This window comes from Pelodiscus sinensis, chromosome 1, assembly GCF_052426305.1.
Source record: "Pelodiscus sinensis isolate ZL-2025 chromosome 1, ASM5242630v1, whole genome shotgun sequence".
In the NCBI taxonomy this organism is placed as follows: domain Eukaryota; kingdom Metazoa; phylum Chordata; order Testudines; family Trionychidae; genus Pelodiscus; species Pelodiscus sinensis.
In genome coordinates, this window is record NC_143052.1 from 308,214,964 (window position 1) to 308,238,688 (window position 23,725).

A 23,725-nucleotide genomic window follows, 5' to 3' on the forward strand; every position below is an offset into this window, starting at 1 on the left:
AGAAGTTTGTGTTTAACGCAGTACTGTACTGTATTTTCTTTCTTAAATTTTGATTCTGCTCTGCCTGATTCCTTACTTCCAGTTCCAAATGAGGTGTATAGTTTACTAGTCAGTTTGCAATTGTGATGTTCGTAAATCTGAGTACGATTAGTTTTATGCTATACAGTATAACCTGGCACATCTATCTTCTTTTTACTATATATTTTAGAAATGTGTGTCTGTCTATCTGTCTGTCCATCCACGAGTCTGTTTGTTCAAGAACTCCTCTTAAATGGTAAGAGCTAGGACTACCACATCTGGATGTAGCTTCCTCTTATCATAACTTAAAGCTAGGTAAGAATTTAGTCATGCCAGGACAATGGGCTAGACCTGGAATTTGATTGTTTGTCATAAAATGAAAAGGGAGGGGTCTGGCAGGAAGGAGTTATATTGCAGAATGAGCAGCAAGGGGACCAGGACAGCTATAACTCCATTAAGCCAGCAGCAGACGGGGTGGAGGAAAGGGAAGTTATCTACTATGTATTTCAATGAGTTCGTCTGTTTGTGTGTCTGTCTGTCTGTCTGCCTCCATACCTCTGGGGATATGCACCCCTATACTAACTGTGCCTACTACAGCTGAAGTGGCCATGGACAGGTGCTTCTCACCTGGCCTCAAGCTGCTATGGTGAGAGAGGGCTGGGGTTGTCTTCTCTCCCCAGGGCAGCCTGCATACTGAACCCCTCAGCCCCAGAGACAACCCAGAAAAATTATTTAAATGAAGAAAAATAAAACTTATTTCAGTTAAGGACCCAAGCAATGTTGGGTAAATCTTCTAGTACTTCATATTATCACATAGTATCATATGACCCAAGAAGCAAGACCCAAGAAATCATTTCCTCCACTCTACTCTGTGCTGATAAGGCCTCAGTTGAAATACTGTGTCCCGGTCTGGGTTTTCAGGACCGATGTGGACAAATGGGAGAAAGTCCAGAGGAGAGGAACAAAAATTATTAAAGGCCTATAAAACATGACCTATGAAGAAAGACTGACAAAAATGGACTTGCTTAGTATGGAGAAGAGAAACTGGAGGGGGGGGGGGACATAAAAAATTTCCAGTACTCATAGGTATAAGAACTGGGAGTACATAGGGTGCGACAGCACCCTCAGCCCATGCCCACGACTCCACTTCTGCCCCCGCATAGAGTCCCAGCTGCTGGCCTGGCCTGCACCCGGAGTTCCTGCTCCTGACCCCATGCCCAAAGTCCCAGCAGCCTGTCATATAAGAAGCCATATGCAGGGCCTGCAGCCCAGAGAGCCGGGATGAAAGCTTTCATCCTTGGAGTACAGCGCCTCGTACAGTCTTGATCCCTGCAAATGCAAACACCAGATGGCCCTTATCGACCGGAGCCCATGCAGCTGAGCTGGGAATGTAGTGAGGAATAAATCACATCAACCTCAATTTCAACTTCATGCAAATGCTAAGAGTGGCATGGGACCAGTACTTGCACACCCAGTAAACAACTGTGATATAAATAGTGAGGGAATTCCTGTACCTAGACCTCGGAGGGTGCCCTGAATTCCCCTTCTCCCAGCTGGAGCCACGTCAACCGTGGCCTTTGAAGTGAGGATCAGGAATGGGACTCCCCACAGTAGAAGGGACATAAGCATTCCAAGTGCCTTTTACTCTTATATGCATTGCATTGCTCTATAGTGCTTGCTAATGTGCACCCTGTAATATCTGTATAACAACAATTCAGCATCCTTAACTCTGTAGTAGCAGTGACATAGTGAGACTAATAAAACAAACTATCCCTGTTGAAGCAAATCCATTATCCTGTTCGTCCATGGCCCTGTGAGTTGACACAGCCCTGTGCCCAGCAACTCTAGTGTAAAAAAGGACTAAAATAACTCTGAAAGTTCACTTGGAGCTTCCAAAGTATCATGAAGTGGTGGTGCTGGCCTTTGTTTACTTGCAGAGTGGGTAAGATGGATGGTGCTTCAAGCCCACTCAGGATAGTCTAAGATCCTGAAGAAAATTCAGTAGATCTTAAGACAACCAAGGCTCAGGTGTTCACAGGAAAGGCAAGCCCCCTATTCTATTCTCTGGCCTGCCTTATCCCATGCCCTTATGGCAGCCCAGCTGTCTCCGAAGTCATATTGTCATGGCCTTTCTGCCTACATTACTGCTACTCTGAGGGGCTTTGATAACCTGGATCTGTAACCAGGTCAAAATGTAGGCTCATGCTTTGGTCCTTAATAAATTCCCCCTAACAGGTTTTGAGCCAGAGAAATGGGTTTTCTGCTGTTTCCATCTAGTTTCTGTTTGAGAACAGAGAGCAAGCTGGGGCCTAGAGAGTGAGGAAGGAAGCCACCTGATAAGCACAAAAAAAGGGTCAAGGGATGAAAGGGCCCTGTGTACAGAGTGCAGCGGTGCAAAGGAAAGACAGGCATCCTGAAAGGGGAGAAGGGATTATCCTAAAGAGGAAAAGAGGAGCATGGATAGGGAAACTACTTGTTCTGCAAAGACAGCAGCAAGGGGATGGGAATCAACAGCCTGAGTCAAAAGGGGATAACAAACAACACAGGCATCCTGTGAGAGAAGGATTAACTGCAGTTATGAAGGCAGAATAATAAATTAATGAGTAGCACATTTGGCACAGTTAAGAAGCTAACGGGACCCTATGATGCATGATGCTCCATCTTGTATACAACGTTTCTTCACGACAGCTGGCACTCCAGTAACATAGTGATGAGCATAATAGAAATAAATGCCAATACAGGTAATAAAATGGTACTTTACAAGATTGCCCCATGTCATCCATCTCACACAGGACTGCTCAGAATATTGAGTAATCCATAACATAAAACAGTCTAAAACTCATACAGGTATGACAGCCCAAACCTCAACACCCTTAATAACATTAAATAAGAAAAGAAAAATGATGTGTGTGTGTGTGAGTGCATGCATGTGTGCGTGTCCAACACAAGTGAAAAAGGAGGCCAGATGCTCAGGTCCTGTAAATTACGCATCTCCATTAATTTCGCTGGACTTGCCCTGGTTTGCACAAGCGGATCTACTCCAAGCACAGAGGGCAAGGGGGAACATATGTCATTCATATTTAGAATGCATAAACATGATCAATGGCCAGTTTGTAAAGTAAATGAAAATGAACATAAAAAATTATGGGCCAACTCCTCAGCTTGTTTCACCCAACACAGCTCCATTGAAATAAATGAACAACACAGATTTAGAGTAGCTGAGAATCTGGCCCTATTTTGTTAATCTGCAAATCCTCTGTACTCTAAATTATGATTACACAGAAAAAACAAATCATAGGATACAAAATTAAATGAATGAAAATGAAAAAACCCTTGACTTAAATAAAGATTAAGTCAAGTGAGGAATGTTGTGCCTAAAGCTGAATAACGGCCAGTATAGGACAAATTGATAGTGGATAATATAATTAAAGAACGTTACATACTAGCAAAGGATACTGCATGCATTGGATGATAAATAATGTTTCAATGGAACGCCTCTGCACTCAGTTAAAAGAGGTTTTGTTCAGTCCAGTAATCAGAAAGCACCAGCTTTCATTCAAGTGAATTCTGAATCTCTTTTTAATTAATTATAAAATGAATGCATTTTCCCAAAGCTTATAAGATAATGAATCCAAATGCCAGAAAGGCCTTATCTATCTTTGACGATATCTTATGTATTTTTATAGAACCCAAATGCTCTCCTGTCATCTTACATTTTTCTCATTTTGCCCTGACATTATTGAGATTGTGGGGCCAGAAGAGGCTTTTCAAAGGAACTGCACAAGATGAACAGAGAGAATAATTTGTCTCTTCCCTGAGAGGATGATAGAAACAGAATTTGAGGAACACAACAGCAAAATTGAGGGCATCTGTGTGTAAAAGTCACTAATACTTGGACTCTCTAGGAAAATTCACAACACATGGTGCAAATGTAATCTCAGCTAAGTCTCTGGAGTTTAAATTTCTCAGCCAACTATTTTCACACACTTGTAGATAGAATTCTCTCTCATTGTGGAATCTTGGCTCTACTGAAGCCAATGGGGATTTTGCCCTTTACATCAATGGAGCAAGGATTTCATGCTCAGATGCTACGGTGATAAATGTGGTATAAAACACAAGCAGACAGACAAAACCATGATTATTTCAGAGTTTACCTGTAGTACTGGAATAATGAAAATCGAAAACCAGTAGGGCCTACGCAACAGAAAAATTCTTTAAGACAAGATTCTGCTTGCTGGAGACCCATTGTCCTGAAAGGAGTTATCCAAGTACAGTGAATATAAACTTCAGGGGGTAACTGAGTTAGTCTATACAGGATAAACTTAAAAAACAAAAACTGGTCTGATAGCTCTTTATAGACTAACAAAACATGTAGATGCTATCATGAGCTTCCGTGGGCACCGCCCACTTCTTCAGATGACTGGAGTTTTGAGTTTAGGATGTGCAGACCCAAAATAAGTAGGGGAAAAGGGGGAAGAAAAAAAGAAAGGGGGGGGGCAGGAAACAAGGAGCAGAGGTTATGAAAAAAAATCAAAGGGAAAAACAGGAAGGCAGAAGGGTCATCAGTAACACCTGAAGATTGGCCAGTTAAAATGAAGCAGAGACTCTTGAAGAATTTCACAAGGATTCCATCCCACCATCAACCTCAGCCTGGACCAGTCCACACAATAAAGCCACTTCCTGGACACTACCGTACATTAAATAATGGACAAATCTCCACCACTCTATACCAGAAACCCTCCGATCGCTACACTGACCTTCATGCTCCAGCTTCCATCCCAGACACGTTTTTCAATCTATTGTATACAGCCAAGCCCTAAGATACAATCAGATTTGCTCTAATCCCAAAGACAAACACTTACAGGATCTTTATAAAGTATTCGTATAACTGAAATACCCACCTGGAGAAGTGAAACAACAGATTGACAGAGCCAAAAAAGTACCCAGACATGAACTACTTCAAGGCAGACTCAAAAGGGAGAACAGAATTCCATGTGTTATTACCTATAGTCCACAACTCAAACCCATCCAACACATTATACACAATCTGCAACCCATTTTGGAAAATGATCCCTCACTCTCAGAAATCTTTGGGGAAAAGCCTATTCTTGCTTACAGACAAGCCCCCAACCTGAAACAAATTATTTCCAGTAATCATGCTACACAACCACATCATAAGCCTCCAGGAACCAAGCCCTGCAATCAGCAGCAGTGCCAACTCTGCCCACTGCCAAGCGAATTCATTACTGGAGCCAACAACGTAAGCCACCAAATCAAGGGATCATTCAACTGCACATCCAGTAATTTGATCTATGCCATCAAATGTCAACAATGCCCCACTGCTATGTATAGTGGACAGACTGGACAGTCCCTACGAGAAAGAATCAATGGACATAAATCAGATATATGTAAAGGGAACATACACAAACCTGTTGGACATCACTTCAATCTACCTAATCACTCTTTAAAAGATCTCTAGGTGGCCGTCTTGTCACAAACAAACTCTACCAGCCAAATACACAGGGAAATGTTGGAATTACAGTTCATCTGCAAGTTCAAGTGTCATGCTAATGGACTCAATGGGGATAAAGGGTGGCTGGGCCATTACCAATCTAACATTCAATGAAGGTGCAAACAGCTCTTTGTGTAGATTCCTGTGTTAGTAACCCCCCCATCTAAAGGCTTTGATCCTTATCTGCTTTATTTTAACTAGCCAATCTTCAGGTGCTTACTGATGACCCTTTTGTTTTCCTGTTTTACCTTTGATTTTTTCACAACCTCTGCTCCTTGTTTCCCACCCCCAAATATTAAAGTTTTACTTTTCTAAGCATGTACTATAATATTTTGAAAATCAGACTGGATTTCAGGGGCTCTCCATCAAATGTCAACTACAAAAAGACTCAAACTAAGTTTTTGTGAAGTTTAAATGTTCATATTAGAAATCTGTAGCAAGAAGATTTTTCTTCACGTGTGGGTTTTGTAGCGGCTCTAATGAAAACAATATGACAGAATATAGCTATGTCTACACTCGCACTTTTGTCAGTAAAACTTTTGTCTTTTTTTGTGAAGAGAAGCCCAGACCCTGACGAACATACGTTTTACTGACAAAAGCAACAATATGGACAGTGCCATGTCAGCAGATGCTCTCCCATCAACATAGCTACTGCCGCTCACGGGGACGGGGGCTTAATTATGTCAACAGGAAAGTTATCTCCTGTGGGCATAGAGCTTCTATGTGGGAGCCAGAACAGCAGTGAAGCTGCAGAGATACACCTGTGCCAGTGTAAGGTATGTAGTATAGCTATACCCTACATGTGACACTAAGAACCCCTCAATGTCAACTGGCAAAGAGTTCACTGTTCCAATTTCAGCAACTCTAATTAGGGCTCACACACTCACTACACCTAACATATTGATGAAACAGTAATTATACATAAAGAATATTGTATGATGTATGACATGAAGCGAGTGGCACACTGGCCTTTAATATCATTGTGAAGTGTGCAAAGTAATACTTTGAGAAACAATATATATCCACTGATAATATACTTTAAAGTCTGTAATCAAACAAAAGGAGAAAGAGGTTTCTTCTAGGAGGGAAGATTTACGTATGACAGAAATGGCTATTAAGCATGCTGAAACAAAAACAATGGGAGCTATATTTGCATGTGAAGTCAACAGGAAAAACAGGTTGACTGGGGACAAGAGAGATATAAAACAAGTGGAGAACAAACCCCAAGAATGTTTTCAAAGTTTTACTGGACTGTAAAGGGGGTGCAAGGACCATTCCCATTATTCTTTTCATTGGGGAACACTCTTAGTGCAGGGGGTGATTTGTGAAGGAATAGATTTTAGACTGACTAAAAATCAGCAAGCACTGTAGAAAGACTTTGAGGGTGAGAAATTACTTTAGACAAGGGTTGTAGACTGTTACATTTTAATCTCTATAAAGTGTGTTATACTTCTGTTTGTAACCATTTTTGTTTCCATTAGTATTTCTCAAGACTCATTTGAATCTGGGAATCTCTGTTCTTTGTTAACAAACAATTACAGTGCTATGTTGCTATATAGGACCTGATCTGGTGCAACCATCCAGCTGTGTGCACACTATCTCTTACCTACCCAGTAATTACTTATTTACCCAGTAATAATTACTACTGTGGCTGTACACTATGGGGGGGATGCTTGCTGAGAATTTGGGAATGGAGGTGCACTAAGACTTAACCTGCAGGCAAAGTTCTGAGGAGTTTATTTTGGTGGCTAACTGACCATGTGTACTAGGAAACTGAAAGACAGATAGCATCTGCAAGTCTATTTCTGACTGAGGCAGGGGTAATATGGTTCTGGACATCTTGAGAAAGTGTCACAAGATGCCAAAATTCACCTACCTAAAACACAGCATGCAGCAAGAGATCACACTCAACGAAATACCTCTTATGAGTGATATATAAAGACTATTAGGACAAAAAGCCCAGATCTACAAACCTACTTTTTAGGTGCCTTGGAAAAAAACTACTGGAATTCACAAACACTGAATTAGGAGCCTACATTCCCTATTCAATTTATGAGGAGCGGTAGGTACCTGTAATATGATTCACAAAAGTCAGTACATTCTCACACTGTCTTTAGCCCCATTAATACTTCACTGTTAAATACAAAGTAGAATAGCTTCAGCAAAAAAGACCCACCTCAGAATATCCCATAGCTCAGTGAGAGACCTCTATTCAAATCCTCTCTCCTCACAAAGCAGAGGGGAGGAATTGAAAGAATCTCCGGTTCCTGGAGTTAGTACCCTAGCCACTGAGCTAAAGGCTATAAAGAGAGGCCTCCTCCTCCTCCTGGCTATTTTGTGCAGAGTTAAGAATGCTCAGAGCATGCTAGTTGGCAGGGGAACACCTACCTTCACTTGGTTTGAAAATTACTCTGGGGCTTAGGCATAAAATAGGTGTCAGGTCACCTGCCTGAGGAATCAATGTACAGACCAGAGGAAAAAACTTCAACACCTAGGAAGCTTTTACAGTGAAAATGTAGGTGCTTTGAGATTAGCTGTCTACAGTGTTGGGCTGCAGCTGAACAAATGGGTTTGTAGATCACAGTAGGACATGAATTTCTTTACAGATGTGGGTCAAAACACCTTGATTTAGCCAAAAGCAATCACAACCTTCCACTTCACAAGAACCTCAGGAGGCCATGCATTCTGATTCAGGTTAAGCTATTTAAATATCAGATGGACTTGCAGTGGAAGCCTCTCTTCCCCCTCAGAAAAGGACTCTCTTCCTCCCTCAGCCACATGTTGCACTCTTGAGTGGAGAATTCATGTGTTCTCTCCCTCCTGTGTGCTAAAAGTTATTCCAGCTCAGCCCCTAGCTCTCCTGCTGTATGATGCTGCAAGAGAAATGTGTGCTAGGTCTTAATAGCCCCATGTCAGGTTTTTTGAGTGTATTTGTATTCAGTTATATGCTGTAGAGCTAGTGATCAGTGCCTACTAGTATCTCTACACTGATAAACAGATTGCTTAAAAGTGCTTCCTACTCCAAATCACCAGGAAGCTGCAGGGGTCTCTTCTATTTGCAACTGTGGATCATGCACAGCTGCTTTCTGCTATTTGAAAGTCCATATGTGGAGTTAGCCAGGAAGAACTATTTATGCTTCTACTGGACTCTGACTCCCATAGGATTGTATTTGGGAGGTAGAAGCCAAGTAAGCAATACTAAACGGGATTAATGGGTGGTATAAGTGGCCTACATTAGCTGATCTGACTAAGAAAAAAAGAGTCCTATGGCAAAAATTCACCTTTGCCATCTTTTAACTATTTCCTTAGCTGACTAGTCTCCTATCAAATGAGGAAGAACTCATTGTCATGGTAGGAAGTCTGAGCTATTCTTCTGAGCAAGTCCAATGGAGTTAACATTGACAACAATGTGCTATATGGTGTAGTAAGGTGAGGACCTGAAACATAAGTCTATGTAGCACAGGCCTGGTTGGAGGCCTATCGAAAAATGGACAAAACATTGTTATATAATATACTAATATAAAGCAAATATAAAGCAAAGCTAAGCTATGAGCAAGAGGCTGGCCCCTACTCTCAGAACTTGACACAAACAGGCTGAGAGTGTAAAACATTAATGGGTAATAGGCCCAGATGTAGAAAGGGCTGCCAGATGGTTGAAACAAAAATACTTAACCCCCCCCCCCACCCCCCACCCCCCAAAAAAAAACATTGGGAAAAAATTCTGTTGAAGGGAAAAAAAAAGGCGGAGAGGGGAGAGAGACCAAAGTTGTAGGGGAGGGGGGGGGAAGGACTCCAAGGACTTATTAAGCCAAAAAAATTAAAATAAAACAGCATTAAAACAGCATGTCCCCTTTAAGTGCAGGGATAGGAACAGGGGAGCGGTTGAGTACTAAGACCCAGGGGAAGCATTGCTTCCCCTAGGTCAGGGGTTCCCAACCTTTTTTGGTCCCCGTACCTCCTTGGCTTTTAGTAAACCTTCCCGTACCCCCTATTCAATATGAAAGGAAATAAATTCTAGACTCTAGAATCCACAACATTTTTCACTAACACTACTACTTTTGGAATATTTCAATTAGGATAATCTAGTTATTTTCCAAATATTCCCCGTATTCCCTTGACAAGCTTCTCGTACCCCCTGGGGGTACATGTACCCCAGGTTTGGAACCCCTGCCCTAGGTCTTTTTGGCCGGCAGCCATTTTGTGCCGGCAGCCTTGGGGAACCAGGTAAGCATGGGAGCTGTGGTCGGAGGTGTTAGGGGCCAGAGGGAAGCTCAGGGGGGGTGAAGCCAGACACTGAGTGTTTGTAGGGTTGCCAGGTGCCCGGCATTTTCGCATCCTGGCAGGGAAAAATTCAGAAAATACCAGACATTTTAGGTGTCCAGTATTCTCTGAATTTTTTTAGCGGACAGGAGCCGAAAATACCGGACTGTCTGGGTGAATACTGGACACTTAGCAACTCTAGATGTAGAAAAGTAATTGGTACTGGTCATAAGTTGAAAGCACATGGTACCACCAGCTCATCAAAAAAGACCTTGTTCCCCACACACAGATACAGACCCAGGTTCAGGAAATGGTCTAAAATGACAGCATGATGAATAGAGATGATCTAATCTAGGGGTGTCCAAACTTTTTTCAAAGAGGGCCAGATTTGATGAAGTGAACATGCGTGAGGGCCGACCATTTTGCCTGACATTCTTTGAACCATTAAAATTAAACACAAATTAACTATTTTATGCAAAGTTTATTGCAAACGGCATACTTTTCATTTCGTCACATGGATGACAAATCTAAACAGGTGTTAAATCACTCTGCCTTTCATATCTGAAGGCCAGATAAAAAAAAATCCAGGAAGCTGAAATATATGTCAGGAACATTGTAAAGTATATTACATATTATTGGTAATAGAGGTTGTCTGTCAACTTTTAAGTTCAAAAAATATGAACAGGAACATAACACCAAGTATACATGTTGTGTCCAAATATATTTATAACTGATTTAGACCAACTGACATTAACTGAGATTTTACAATGTATTCATCTCAATACATATGGATTCGTTGGGGGCCATAAAAGATAGATATTGCCAAATTACCTGGGGGGTCGTATTAAACCGGAACACGGGCCGCAATTGGCCCGCGGGCCGGACTTTGGACATGCCTGATCTAATCAAACCACTACATACAGGGTGATGGATGGCATCTAAGTAGCGTCAGAGGGTGTCAGCAGTGATGTGTAACTTGTTTGTACCTGTATATAAAGTGGTGTCTGGGGGAGAGGGAACAGTCTTAGTCCAGCTTGGGAGGGGGGATAGTGTGGTTTCCCACTGGTTGAGCTGAGGCCATTGCTACAAATATATGTGAGTAGTGACTTGATAGTGTCTGCTGACAACTATTTCTGTACTTTAACAATAAACTTGGCCAGGCACCTTTGATCCTTAACTGATGTGTGATGTTGGGGGGGGGGGGCTCCCTTGAGGTCTGCTGAATAAGTCAACAGGCCACACATCATTGAACACACATACAAGCAGCCTTCTGGTTATTATCATTGATGGAGCCAGAGACCTATTACCTCAACAGTAAATCCTGACCCAACACCATATAGCCAGTGGGCTAGGTACACTTGGATGATCTACTCTTAAGCAGGGAGAATACACAATATCTAATTAATAATTTCATGGTAGCACCCCAGAGATTCAAATCTGGGATTGAGCAAAATCCCTCACATCAAGTGCTACTTATAGTTTTGCAACATTCCCTTTGCCTGGTTTAGGAGCATTGTTCCCTGTAATTTTTTTCCTTTCATGTGTGGAATAAATTTTATTGTGTGTATCAAGGCATATGCAGCAGCCATGAAAGCTGTGGGCACTTAGCTAATCAGCACCTGAATCTCCCCTGGGTGGCTGCCCAAATATTCACCTTAGAGGGAACATTGTTTAGAACCCCTAAACCAGCAGCCCAATCAGTACACAACCAAGGTCAATGTGACATCCTCAGGGCTATATATATTATGTGGATGCAGCGCACATAACACAGAGAGCTGCATATACAGCCAACAACGGTAAACAGGTTGAGAACCGCTACTCTAAGGTAATGTGCACCTTCAACTTCTAATGGCTAAAGAGGAAACTGAACATCCTTCTGAGTTGATTTTTTGTAAAGCACTATACACACCTTTGGCACCATATGTTAATGAAATCATCATTTTATAAAATTAAGCCACTGTTAATTAAATACTTGTTTAGTACTCTTTACAAATTTTCCTTTGTAATATGTTTTAATTGGTCCTTTTCCCACCCCCTAATAGGGTTGCCAGGTGTCCGGTTTTCTACCAGACAGTCCAGTATTTTGGGGCTCTGTCCGGTAAAAAAATCCAAAAAATACCGGACATGTGCAATGCCCAGTATTTCCTGGTTTTCCGGCTGGGCGACGAACAGAAGCCTGGCGGGAGTGGGGTGAGTGGCTGGGAGCCCTGGTCGCATGTGAGGAGGAGGAGGGGCAGCCCGGTCCGTGCTCCTGCATGCTGGACAAGCACGTGGTGGAGCCGTAGCTGGACTGACTCGCGCTTTCCCTGGACTGTGCAGGGGACAGCAGCGCCCTGGGATCTGTACTGCCCGAGTCAGTCCTGCTCCCCGCCAGCCGATTCGCTCCCCTACCCCGTCCTGGCCGGCCGGTTGGTTCTCTTCCCTGTCTTCCCTGGCCAGCCCCACTGTATCCAATGCCCTCCCCCGCCTGTTCTACCTTCTGCTGGCTGGTTGATCTTCCCAGCAGCTTTGCTGGACCACCCGCCAGCACTGCTTCCGGTGGCCAGTTCTCCCCTCCTCCGTCTGAGTTCCCCCGGCCAGCCCCACTCCCGCCGGCTGCCCTCCCTTCCCCCAATTTTCCTCGGCCATCCCTGCTCCACCCTCCCCCCTCTGACCAACTCTGCTTCTCGTTGGCCGCCTCCCCCCCTCGATCTCCGGCCAACCCACGCCAGCTCTGCTTCCCGACCCCCACCCCGCTGCTTCCTCCCGGTCAGCCGGTGTGTCCGGTTTTTTGTTTGAGCCTACCTGGTAACCCTACCCCCTAACCCTTACCTTCTGTTTGATATAGGCTGGATTACTTTTGTTTAGTTCACAGTAAGTAGTAGTAGTATTTTCCATTAAACTGGAGTTGCTTGTTTCTTCCCATATCCTCCGATAAATATACTGCTGAATCACCGGTACAGTCAAGAAGAAAGCAAAAGCATAAATGGCAATGGCAGGTTCCACTAACAAAACCTTCCTCATGTCTGGATTTCTCTTTATTTCTCTGTTCAGAAAGAAAGAGCATGTATTAGCTGTCAGATAGAAAAGGAACACACATACTGGTGTTTCAATAGACTAAAATTCAGGCGAGGGGTTTTGCACACTGAAGAGCAGTGACAGGCAACTTGTGGCCTATATGTAACCCACAACACATTTTTTTTTTACTGTTGCCTATGCTGGAGACCGTATTGGTCATGACAATCTTGTGACCCACTGAGATGAAGAAGGACCACTCAGGCGGCCCATGCACTAGCTTATGTTGTCCATCGCCGCCGTAGAGAAAAAGGAGGTGCCAGCATTTCTGCCAGTCAGGGAAGAGTTCACACTTTGTTTTGAACCAAACTCAGGTGACTCTTGTGCAATTTATGTTGCAAAAAATCTGATTCACATTTGAGTTTCACATTTGATTCAGATCCTGTTTTAGCCTGTCAACTATTTAACTGATTAAAAAGAACTGAATGTTTTAGAGTTGGTGATGTCCTCTTTTCCCCTCATTATTGCGCACCTTGTTTATGTTTTGCCATGTTTCATGGCAGTACTGGTTTCATAAGAATAAGTATTTTTATAAAATTCAAAGAGTAGTTAATCAGCAAAAGATCATTTCAAAACTTGTATATCCTACCATTTTAGAGACTCCAAAGGTGGATACTTTCCCTCCCCAAATAAAACGTCAGGTGTTGCTACTTTCTTGGAGAGTGTTATGCAAGGCCCAGGTGTGCAAAATGACCAAAATTACAAGGCCCAGGTGTGCAAAATGACCAAAATTACAAGCAGTGGTAGCAATATCACTCTCTGCCCTGTGTGATACCACCCCCGCCCCACCCCCAAACAAAACTATTTTCAGTGTTAACAAAGATTTATGTTTGTGTGCATCTAAGCATTCAGATACCAGAGTACAACTGAGTGCCTAAGTGGCATGTCTTGGTCTGATAATGTGTGTGTCCTTATCTTAAATATGCCTGAGCACCTCTGGGGAATGAAAATAGCAGCCAGGGCAAGGCAGGAGTGCTTTAAACTGGGGCTCAGAGTCCTCCCCCCCCCCCCCCCCGTAGGTGCTGTAGGCTCAGTGTGTCCCCCTGTGGGTGCTATAGGCTCAGTGTGTGTCTCCCGGCGGGGGCTCCGGAGCGCTGCTGACTCAGTGTGTACCTGCCCGAGCTGTCAGTGTGGGGACGCACAGCTTGGCTGGGGGAATAGGAGCGATGCCCCTCCCGCCCAACCCACAGCGCGGCGGCGCTCTCCCCCTCACCTCCTGTGCAGCGCCCCGCTCCCCCGCAGCTCGCTGTCGCGAATCCCCCGCCGGCTGGCACGCCAGGGCTCCAGCCCAGGCAGCGGCAGGGACGCCGACAGCCCCCAAACATTGACACGTCAAACCGGGCCCCGCTCATTGGGTGCCGGCTCCCGGAGCCCGTCCCACGGAGAGCGGCGATTGCTCAAGCCCAGTGCCATTCGCCCTGGCCCGCCCCACGCGGCTCAGCCTGCTGGAGACGAGACAGCAGCCACCTGCCAGCCCCGCAGCCCGCCCCGGCCGCCTTTCCTCGCCCGGCCAGGGAGCGCGTGCGCCCTGCCCCGTCCCCTCCGCAGCTTCCAAGGGCAGCCCGCTGCGCGCGGAGAACTGCGCTCAGCAGGCGACAGGGGAAGCCCGGCGGCGGCCGCGCTGCTCAGAGCCCGGGGCGGCTCCCGGCCTGCTACGGGAGCTCAGGCTGGATCCGCGCCCGGGCACTCCGTTCCCCGAGGGGGGCGATGGGCAGTGGGATGCGGCGGGGGAGGGTCAATCTCTGGCCTCAAGCCGCGCTTAAGCGCATGAGAGTTAGACAGCTGCTCTGCATGTGGGGTTGGAAACGTGTCAGTGAGGGAGCTGCTTGCGGGGGTACAAAAAATCAGACTCGGCCATTTTGTCCCTTTATCTAGTAGCCGTTGTCTGAGGAAGAAAACTTGCTCTCCAGTTTGGGCTTGGCCTGCGTCTGCCAATGGACTTTGGTTTGTCTAATCATGCAATGATGCAGTGAGTATCTTATCTCTGTGGTAAATGTAGGGGCTAGACTAGGTTAACCTCAGCTGTAAAACTATGGGTTTACTCTAACTCTGTTCTCAGATAAACTTAAAAAACAACAAATGGTCTGGTAGCACTTTAAAGATTAACACAACATGTAGATGGTATCGTGGGCTGTGCCCACCAAAGCTCATGATACCATCTACATTTTTGTTAGTCTATAAAGTGCTACCAGACCATTTGTTGTTTTTTAAGTTTATCCTGTACAGACTAACTGGGCTACCCCATGAAGCTTCTGTTCCTAGAGGTAGAAATCACTTGATTTTAGTGACACGGGATCAAATCCTGAACTGTCCAGAACAGCAATATCGGAGACAACAAAAATTGGTGTCGGTTTTGATTTTTCTACTAGACCCTACCTTTCTCTCACAGACACTAAAATTAATGTCAGATAATAAAAGTAAAATACTAAAATAATCTAAGATTCAGGGGAGCTGGAAGCTCATTTAAAATACTTTATTGAATAAATCTGTATTGAGTTAAAAAAGGGACAGGCAATTCACCATTTAGACATATCATCAAATGGGGACATGTATTATGCAGAAAACCCTGTTCCAAACTGGGATAGGCAGTTAGGGGCTCCCAAAGAGCAGCAGGATCTGCTTTGAGGATGGAGTCAAATGACTTTCTCTGTGGTGGTAGTGGCATCTTGTCTGGTGTATGTTTTCTACAAAATCAAATAGGCATTATACTTGGATGAAGTTTTTCTTTGTATCTATGAATCAAGGAACACAACAAACCTGAAATTATGACAGCACCCCATGGGATTATTTCTGGGAGTTGAGTCCCTATGCCTGTAGGATTTACACCTATGTCTTAATCTGGTGATTACAGTCTGGTTGTGTAGTGGTTCCAGCCAGGACTGGGGCATGGTTCTGTTAGGCATTGCACAATCAAAGGGTAAGAGGTGTTTCTTTCTTGTGGAGTTTGCAATATAATATGAAAAAAGTGACAAGAATGAGAAAAACAATAGGAAACTAGAAAGGGTAATGGAAATACGATCACATGGTTACTTAGCCAATGCGTAATGCAGTAGTTAAGATGATTCCAAACAATCTCAATTTTTTCCCAATAAATGAAATTTCCTCTTGAACTGGTGTACAGCCAAACCATAATTGAAAAATTAATTTGATGCAGACATCACATGAGACTTGAGCTGGGATCTGTAACTGCCTTTCCTGTTATTGTATCATCCATACTTAATAATATCCTGATCATAAATTTCACTTTACCCCAGTTTTAGGGGAGACAGTAATTATTGTCTCATTTATCCTGATAAACTAGATACTCAAATAATTGCACATTCCAAATATTCATCTTTATATTATAGAATGTGTTTGCACATCACTGAAATTTAAGGATTGTAACAGGAATGGCAGGCCACGGAAGCTAAGCACAAGCTTGTCATTTGGAAGTGAGCTGGTGCTTTTGTCTTCAAAGTTGCTTCTTCTGTTCTCCTCTCCCCAGCAGTTTCAGACTGCAGGATCTTTGCATAAAAGGATTTTATTTACTATACTTATTATCTCACCTCAGTTTGGGATATTAATGTCAATTTGTGCTGTAATCAACTATACTGTTCCCAGCCTGGGGAACTGGAAGCTGTGTCACGCTCTTGAGAGCTGTAGGATTAGTTCCCCTTTCACCAGTCCAGTAGGCAGTGCTTTTTTTGGAAGCACTCACCACTTTCCCCTGGCACAGCCCTCAGCCGGCCCTGGGAAGCCCGCTTGTGACACACGGCAACTAAAGTGGCTGCGACCACATTTTGGCCCCGACCTCCCAGGTCTCCCTGGCTACTCCCTGGCTTTTTTTTTTCCAACAAATTTCCCCCAGCCTTTTTTGTTTTGTTTTGATTGAAAAATTTTTATCAAAATTTTTTTGAAACCATCTTTTTTTTTTAAACAAAAAAAGCACTGCCGGTAGGGATGCATCTACTCAGCACCCTTACTTTGAAATTGCATAACTTATTTCGAGTTAATTTTGAAATTTGACGCTGTCTACATAGTACCAAATTTTGAAATAAAACTCTGTTCCGAAATGTCCCTTCTCCCTCATGCAATGAGGTTTACAGGGATGTCAGAATAGCGAGCCCGTTATATTTCGATATAATGGGCTTGTTCTTAAGATGCAGAAGAGCTATTTCAGGATACCGGACGACTGAGACTTCCGCTGCCCTGTGCACAGATGCATATAGGGTGTTCTTTGCACACTGCTGTGCATGCCACACTATCCTTGTGGACTCCTGCCAGTCAAGCAACATACCAGCCTAAAAGGTATCTTAAAAAATGTATCACTTTATGCTCCATGAGATCTAGGATTATAGGGAGCCAGTTTATTCAGAGGCTGCAAGGGGGAGGGAGGGAGTCATTTGGATTAACAGATAAACCCAGGTTTATCAGTTAATCGTTTACATGACTATACACTAACATCCCTAATTAGAATAATCAGAATCAAAAGATTGAAAGGGACCTCGAGAGGTCATCTAGTTCAGTCCCCTGAACTCATGACAGGACCAAGCACCATCTAGATCATCCCAGATAAGTGTTTGTCTTGCCTTTAAAAATCATCACTGATGAAGATATCACAACCTCCCTAGGCAATTTATTCCAGTATTTAACCACCCTGACAGGAAGTTTATCCTAATACCCAGCCTAAATCACTCTTGTTGCATTTAAAGCACATTGCTTCCTGTCATATCTTCAGAGGTTAAGAAGAACAATTTTTCTCCCCTGTAACTAGCTTTTATGCACTTTTAACTTTAAAGCCATCCACTAGGCTTGTTAGGTCAAAGAAAGCTGTCAAAGAAAGCTGTTAGGTTGATGTGATGTGATTTGTTCTTGACAAATCCATGCTGATTCACTTATCACCTTATTATCTTCCAGATGTTTGCAAATGGATTCCTTAATTATTTGCTCCATTATCTTTCCTGACACAGAAGTTAAGGAGACTGGTCTGTAAATCCCCTTGTTGTCCTTATCTCCCTTTTTGTAGCTGGACATTATATTTGTCTCTTTCTACTCCTCTGGAATCTCTCTGGTCTTCAATGACTTTTCAAAGATAATTGATAATAGCCATGGGTGCCAGGTTTGTGTAATTTTTGGTGGTGCCCAGACTGGGGCAGAGCTGTCCCTTCTGAGGCAGGACCAGGGCAACTGGCCCACACCCTGTGCTTTTTTGCAGGGAGACGGGGGGCTCTGTGTTTCAGGAAGATGCAGGATCCAGAGGAGTCTGGAAGTTAGCAGGGGGCCTGGTGCTGTCAGCAGTGAGCAACCTGGCCCCAGTCCAGTCTACCCCATCTTGCTGGCTCCCAGCTTTGCTCAGGGGAGGGAGCAAAAGCTTGAAAGAGGCAGGGTGGAGGCAGGGGCTTAGGGAAGGGGTTGGAGTGGGGGCAGAGTAGGAGTGGGAAAAGGGAGGGCAGGACAGCTTCCCTAATAATCCCCCAGGCTCCCATGAACTGAATGCCCCTCATGAAGTGTGGGGTCCTCCCCAAAGCACGGGTTCTGGTTGTTCTAGTCTGTCCTATGGACAGGACAGGTATAAGCCCAAACATCTAATTTGCTGCCTATACTAATGTCTCAGATATTTTCTCATATAACTTGCTGATACCTCCTCAGCTCCTTAAGTATTCTAGGATGCATTTCATCAGGTCCTGGCAACTTGAAGACTTTTAACTTCTCTAAATAATTTTAACTTGTTCTTTCTCAGTTTTAGCCTCTGATTCTACCTCATTTCCAATGGCATTCCCTATGTTGGACATCCAATTGCTACTGAAAAATGGAACATATTTTGCAATTCCACTGTTTGCATGTTTTCTGTTATTGTTTTTTCCTCCTATTTGAATAACAGGCCTACCCTCTCCTCTTTCTTTCTCCTGTTTCTAACGTATTTGCAGAATGTAGTAGTGACTTGTTGTCTTCTTTATTTACTGCTCTGACAATTTTTTTCATCTCTTTTCTCTTGTGTGCAATTCCTCTTTCTGAGTTTCCCCATTTCTATCCACTTGCTCTCCCACAAAATGTATTGCAGCTAACTATCTCTTCTTAATCATGCATCACAAGTGGGGGAAATTTATAAAGCACAGCTAAATGTTTCTCTCTTCTTTTGCTAATTTAATCTACTGTCCTCTGGAGTTTTCCTGTGAAGCTCCCTTTCTTACAGGACAAGATTTTCTTTGAGCTCTGTTGATCATTATATAACTAGTGTTTGTTCAGGAAACTGTGTTCTTTTCAACCTTTGCTTCCATGTCAGCTGTGGAAGTTCAGCCCTGTCTTGACTAAACTCCATTATGTCTGCTTTACCCAAAGTACTGATCTCTAACAAAGCCAAACTCTGGAGTGTCTCAAGTCTGGTGCATGTTGCATGCGGGTAAGGCTGGGGCTTTGAGTGTCAGGAATGTTTTTGCACAATCATGCATATCCAGTATAGTACAGTGTGATCATGCCAAGAAAACTGGGAGTAAACTGGTACATTTTATGTCTGATAAGCAAAAAGGAGAGTCAGTCATAGAACTGTTAACTAAGCATAAAATTTTGCAGGATGTACCCCAAATAAGGGTATCATATAAAATACAGTATTTTATACAAGATGTCATTAATTGGTAGATATTACTAGAATGACCAAGTCTCGCTTTGCTATAAAATGGGCTTAATAAGGAGAATTGATGGAAAGTAGTGAGCCTGGAGCACAGGTCCTGCTCGTTGTAACTGCTGTTGTAACTTCACACAGACTACAGCACTGCATGACATCCCAAAGCATGGAAGTCAAAGAGACCATGAACCTCATGCCTGCTACAGTAGGTGGCATACGGGTGAAGTGTAAGTGAACTAGGCTTAATTATTGTAGTATAATAAATTGTCTATTAATTGCTTTTGTATTGTTTTGTTATACTAATTTATTTAAAAATTTATAGTGTTTAAGGTTTAAATTGTGTAGTAATAGTTTTTAAGGCTTGTAAAACTTAAACAACTATATTAACTGCTCAAAGCTTTCAATAAATAAGAAAGTGGTTAAATCTCTCTGGAGTGTCCTGGTTTCCTTTGGACCTAAAATAAATAGAACCACACAATAAGCTGTTTGCAGAACCTTTCTGCCTTATTGGGACTTCTGTGTAAATCTAGTTTAAACAATTATCAGTATAAGCCACTCCTCCCATGAGAGATGAGGAAGTGAAACTAAGTAGTTGTTCTGTAGACTGAGAAGTTGTATAGCTGAGGCATACTCTTTCCTGTTGGAGGAAGGATCTTGTAAAACATGTCCTGCATTTGCTAAGGTGTCTCTTGTTTGTTTGTCCTTGAATCAATGTCCCTTGCCTCAATTAAACAGAACCTAATTAAGTATTCCCTCTCAGAGAAGTTCATTTCCAGTGTACCATACATATTTTTTGTTTACCAGTGAAAAAAGTTGCCTTTTCACTTCTGAGATGTAATGCTGGCTTATCAAATAACTCTTTTCCTTCCCCAAACTGAAAGTGGAAAGGAGGCAGACTTTGCTCTTTAATTTTGCTTCATATGTCAATTTTTACCCAGCTCTGTTGAAATTCTCCTTTCAGATACTAGTCCAATTATATCTGCTATCAGCATGAAAGAGAGCAGTTATATTTTGTTTCAGTGTACAACAATGGTCCTTCTAATCATTTCCATCCATGTGCAAAATATATGTTTATGTGCATGGAAGCATGTGCCAATGTGCAGCCCCAGTATAAACAAAAAACCTAGGGCATTGTGCTAATCAGCTGGGCAGCATTTGAATCTCTCCTGGGCAGCCACACAAGCACACAGCTCACAGGAAACATGGGTAAACAACTGTTGGTGAGCAGAAAAAGCAACATAGTGTTTAGAGTGCTACAAATTAACGAGATAATCAGATGAACATTTAGGATAAATATTAGCAGGAAAAAATCTTGGTAATGAGATCCTCTTGAAAACATTTGGGAGATTCCTATTGATTTCATTCAATGGAGTTTGGATCAGGCCCCAACAGGCAGTAGCACAAACCTGAAAGGAAATTATAAAAACATTTTCTAGTCAATTCTCGTTTAAAATGATAATATACCATTGGCAGAGGTTGATTTCACATGTCTTTCCTTAATGACTTGGCAAAATTCTTGTTGACTTCAACAGAGCCAGAATTTTATTCTGCCTTTCTGTGGTTTGGATGCTAATAGCATTTCCGACAGAGGAGCTACATGAGCTATTCATTGTAGCTGAAACAGGAATTAATTATTACTGATGATCACTCTTCCTTCCTGTCTACCCAGAAAAAAATATTTATTAATGGTAACATTTCCTCACTTTTCAAATGATTGTCGTAGTCTCTTGGGAACCCTGAGGAGTGGCATTATTTAATGTGACCTGCTTAATAATCTAGAGAAAGGAGTAAACAGTGAGGTGGCAAAATTTGAAGATGATACCAAACTGCTCAAGGTAGTTAAGACCAGAGCAGGCTGTGAAGAGCTTTAAAAAGATCTCACCAAACTAAGTCAGTGGCAGGCAACAAAATGGCAAATGAATTTTAATGTTGATAAATGTAAAGTAATGCACATTGGAAAAAATAATTCCAACGATACGTACAATATGATGGGGACTAATATGGTTATAACTACTCGAGAGAGATCTTGGTGTCATTGTGGATAGTTCTCTGAAAACATCCACTAAGTGTGCAGTGGCAGTCAAAAAAGCAAATAGAATGTTAGGAATCATTTAAAAAGGGATAGAGAATAATACAGAGAATATTTTATTGCCTCTATACAAAACCATGATACACCCACATCATGACTACTGCATGCAGATTTGGTTGCCTATCTCAAAAAAGATATAGTGGCACTGGAAAAGATTCAGAAAAGGGCAACAGAAATGATTAGGGGTTTGGAATGGGTCCAAAATTAAAGAGACTTAGACTTTCCAGCTTAGAAAAGAGGAGACTAAGGGGAGATATGATAGAGGTCTATAAAATCATGACTGGTGTGGAAAAAGTGAATAAGGAAAAGTTATTTATTCTACAATATAAGAAGTAGGGGTCACCAAATGAAATTAATAGGCAGCAGATTTAAAACAAACAAAAGGAAGTTTTTCTTCACTCAGCACACAGTCAGCCTGTGGAAATCCTTGCCAGAGGATGTGGCAAAGACTAGGACTTTAACAGGGTTCAAAAAAGAGCTAGTTAGATTCATGGAGATTAGGTCCATCAATGGCTATTAGCCAGGATAGATAGGAATGGTATCCCTAGCCTCTGTTTGTCTGGAAATGAGTGACAGGAGAGGGATCACGTGACGATTACCTGTTGTATTCCCTACCTCTGGGACATCTGGTACTGGCCACTGTCAGCAGACAGGATACTGGGCTAGATGGACCTTTAGTCTGACCCAGTATGGCCGTTCTTATGTTCTTAAGTATTGTCATTGTTCTGCTCTGTTTAAGTGCACTTAGACATTATAGATACATGTAGCCTATTACTACAATTTTGTTTTAAAAACATTGCAGAATGAAGTTCCCTATGTTCCCTCTGAAGCGACAGTGTAACAGTCAGACAGTAAATACACTCCAGGTAACTTGTTATATTTGAAATAGCAGGGTGACTAAATGAACCTTTGTACAGTCCTGAACTACTTGCATGAAAATACCCCATGATTACTCCTCAGAGAGAGAAAGGTGAAGATACTATTTTGTGGGGAATGTTTCAATATGTGTCCAAAAGTACCATACTCTGAGTACCCAAATCCATACTGAGGCACGTAAATACAAGTGCCTTGATTAAATGCCTACCATTCCCATAGGGAGATAAAACCATCAGGATCTTTAAATAAATGGCCTGATTTCAAGTATTATGCTTAAATTTCAAGCATTCAGGTATCAACCCTTTGCCTATGTAATTAAAAGATTCACTTGAGCAGGACTGTAGATGGGGGAAGAGGAGGCAATTACCCATGGGTCCAGGCAATTTAAAAAGGCCTAAGGGATGCAGTTAGTAGTAATACAACTCAGGCAGGTTTTCTGCCCACCTGCACTCCACACCACTCCCAGAAGGGGCTAGCATGTCCCGCTCTGCCCCAGCCCCAAGTGCCAACTCCACAGCTCCCATTGGCTGGGAAATGAAGCCAATGGGAGCCCTGCCTAGAAGCTGTTGCCCGAGGGGTTTGCCACTCACTTTCAGGAGCTACTTGAGGTAAGCACCATCTCCCTGACTCCCTCCTGCACCCTAATCCCCAGGTTACAGCCCGCATCCCCACCTGCATTCCCACCTACACCCCAACCTCCTGCCACTGTCCAGACCCCACATCCTGCACCCAAACTCCCTTCCAGAGTCTGCACCCTGCATCCTCTTCTGTACCCCGACTTCTTCCCCAGACCAGAGCCTGCACCCAAATTCTCTCCTGGAGCCCAAACCCTTACCCCTCCATACCCCAACCCCTTGCCTGCTCATTGAAAGTGAGAGAGGGGAGGGTAGAGTGAACTATGGAGGGATGGGTGGGCAGGCAGGGACAGAGCCTCAGAATGGATGGGGCAGAGGTGGGGGGAGCAAGTCTTTTAGGGTCCACAATTAGTTGGCAACCCTACTGGGCAGGCATGTTGAAGTGCTGGCCATGACAAAAGAGTGCGCCCAACAAAACAGATGACAGCTAGCTGGGCACGAGCCAGTGCAGGCGCAGCACCACTCAGGTATCAGGCAGATCACATCTGTGTGGGTGCAGTCCATTGACTGTTCTGTTCTGGGGCCCAGAACTGCTGTTAGCGAGCTTGCACTTAAGAATTTCATTGAGCAGCAACTTTACCCTTTACTTTCCTTTAGTAAGGGAGGAATGAGAGACCCTGGCTATGGGAAAGAAGGTGGGGGGCACACAGAGCCTGTGACAGATGGGGAGCACACAAAGT

At 43.3% G+C, this 23,725-nt stretch overlaps 1 protein-coding gene across 1 annotated transcript in view; it reads right to left on the reverse strand.

Moving 5' to 3' along the window:
• Positions 1–14,205, reverse strand: part of SLC46A3 (solute carrier family 46 member 3) — a 32,880-nt gene extending 18,675 nt beyond the window's left edge. The window contains exons 1-2 of the mRNA XM_075919212.2: positions 14,058–14,205; positions 12,602–12,815 (exon numbers count right to left, since the gene is read on the reverse strand). Of these exons, the coding sequence (XP_075775327.1) occupies positions 12,602–12,793 (192 nt within the window). The 5' untranslated portion in view covers positions 12,794–12,815; positions 14,058–14,205. The remainder of the gene's footprint in view (positions 1–12,601; positions 12,816–14,057) is intronic.
• Between the last annotated feature and the right edge of the window lie 9,520 nt (positions 14,206–23,725).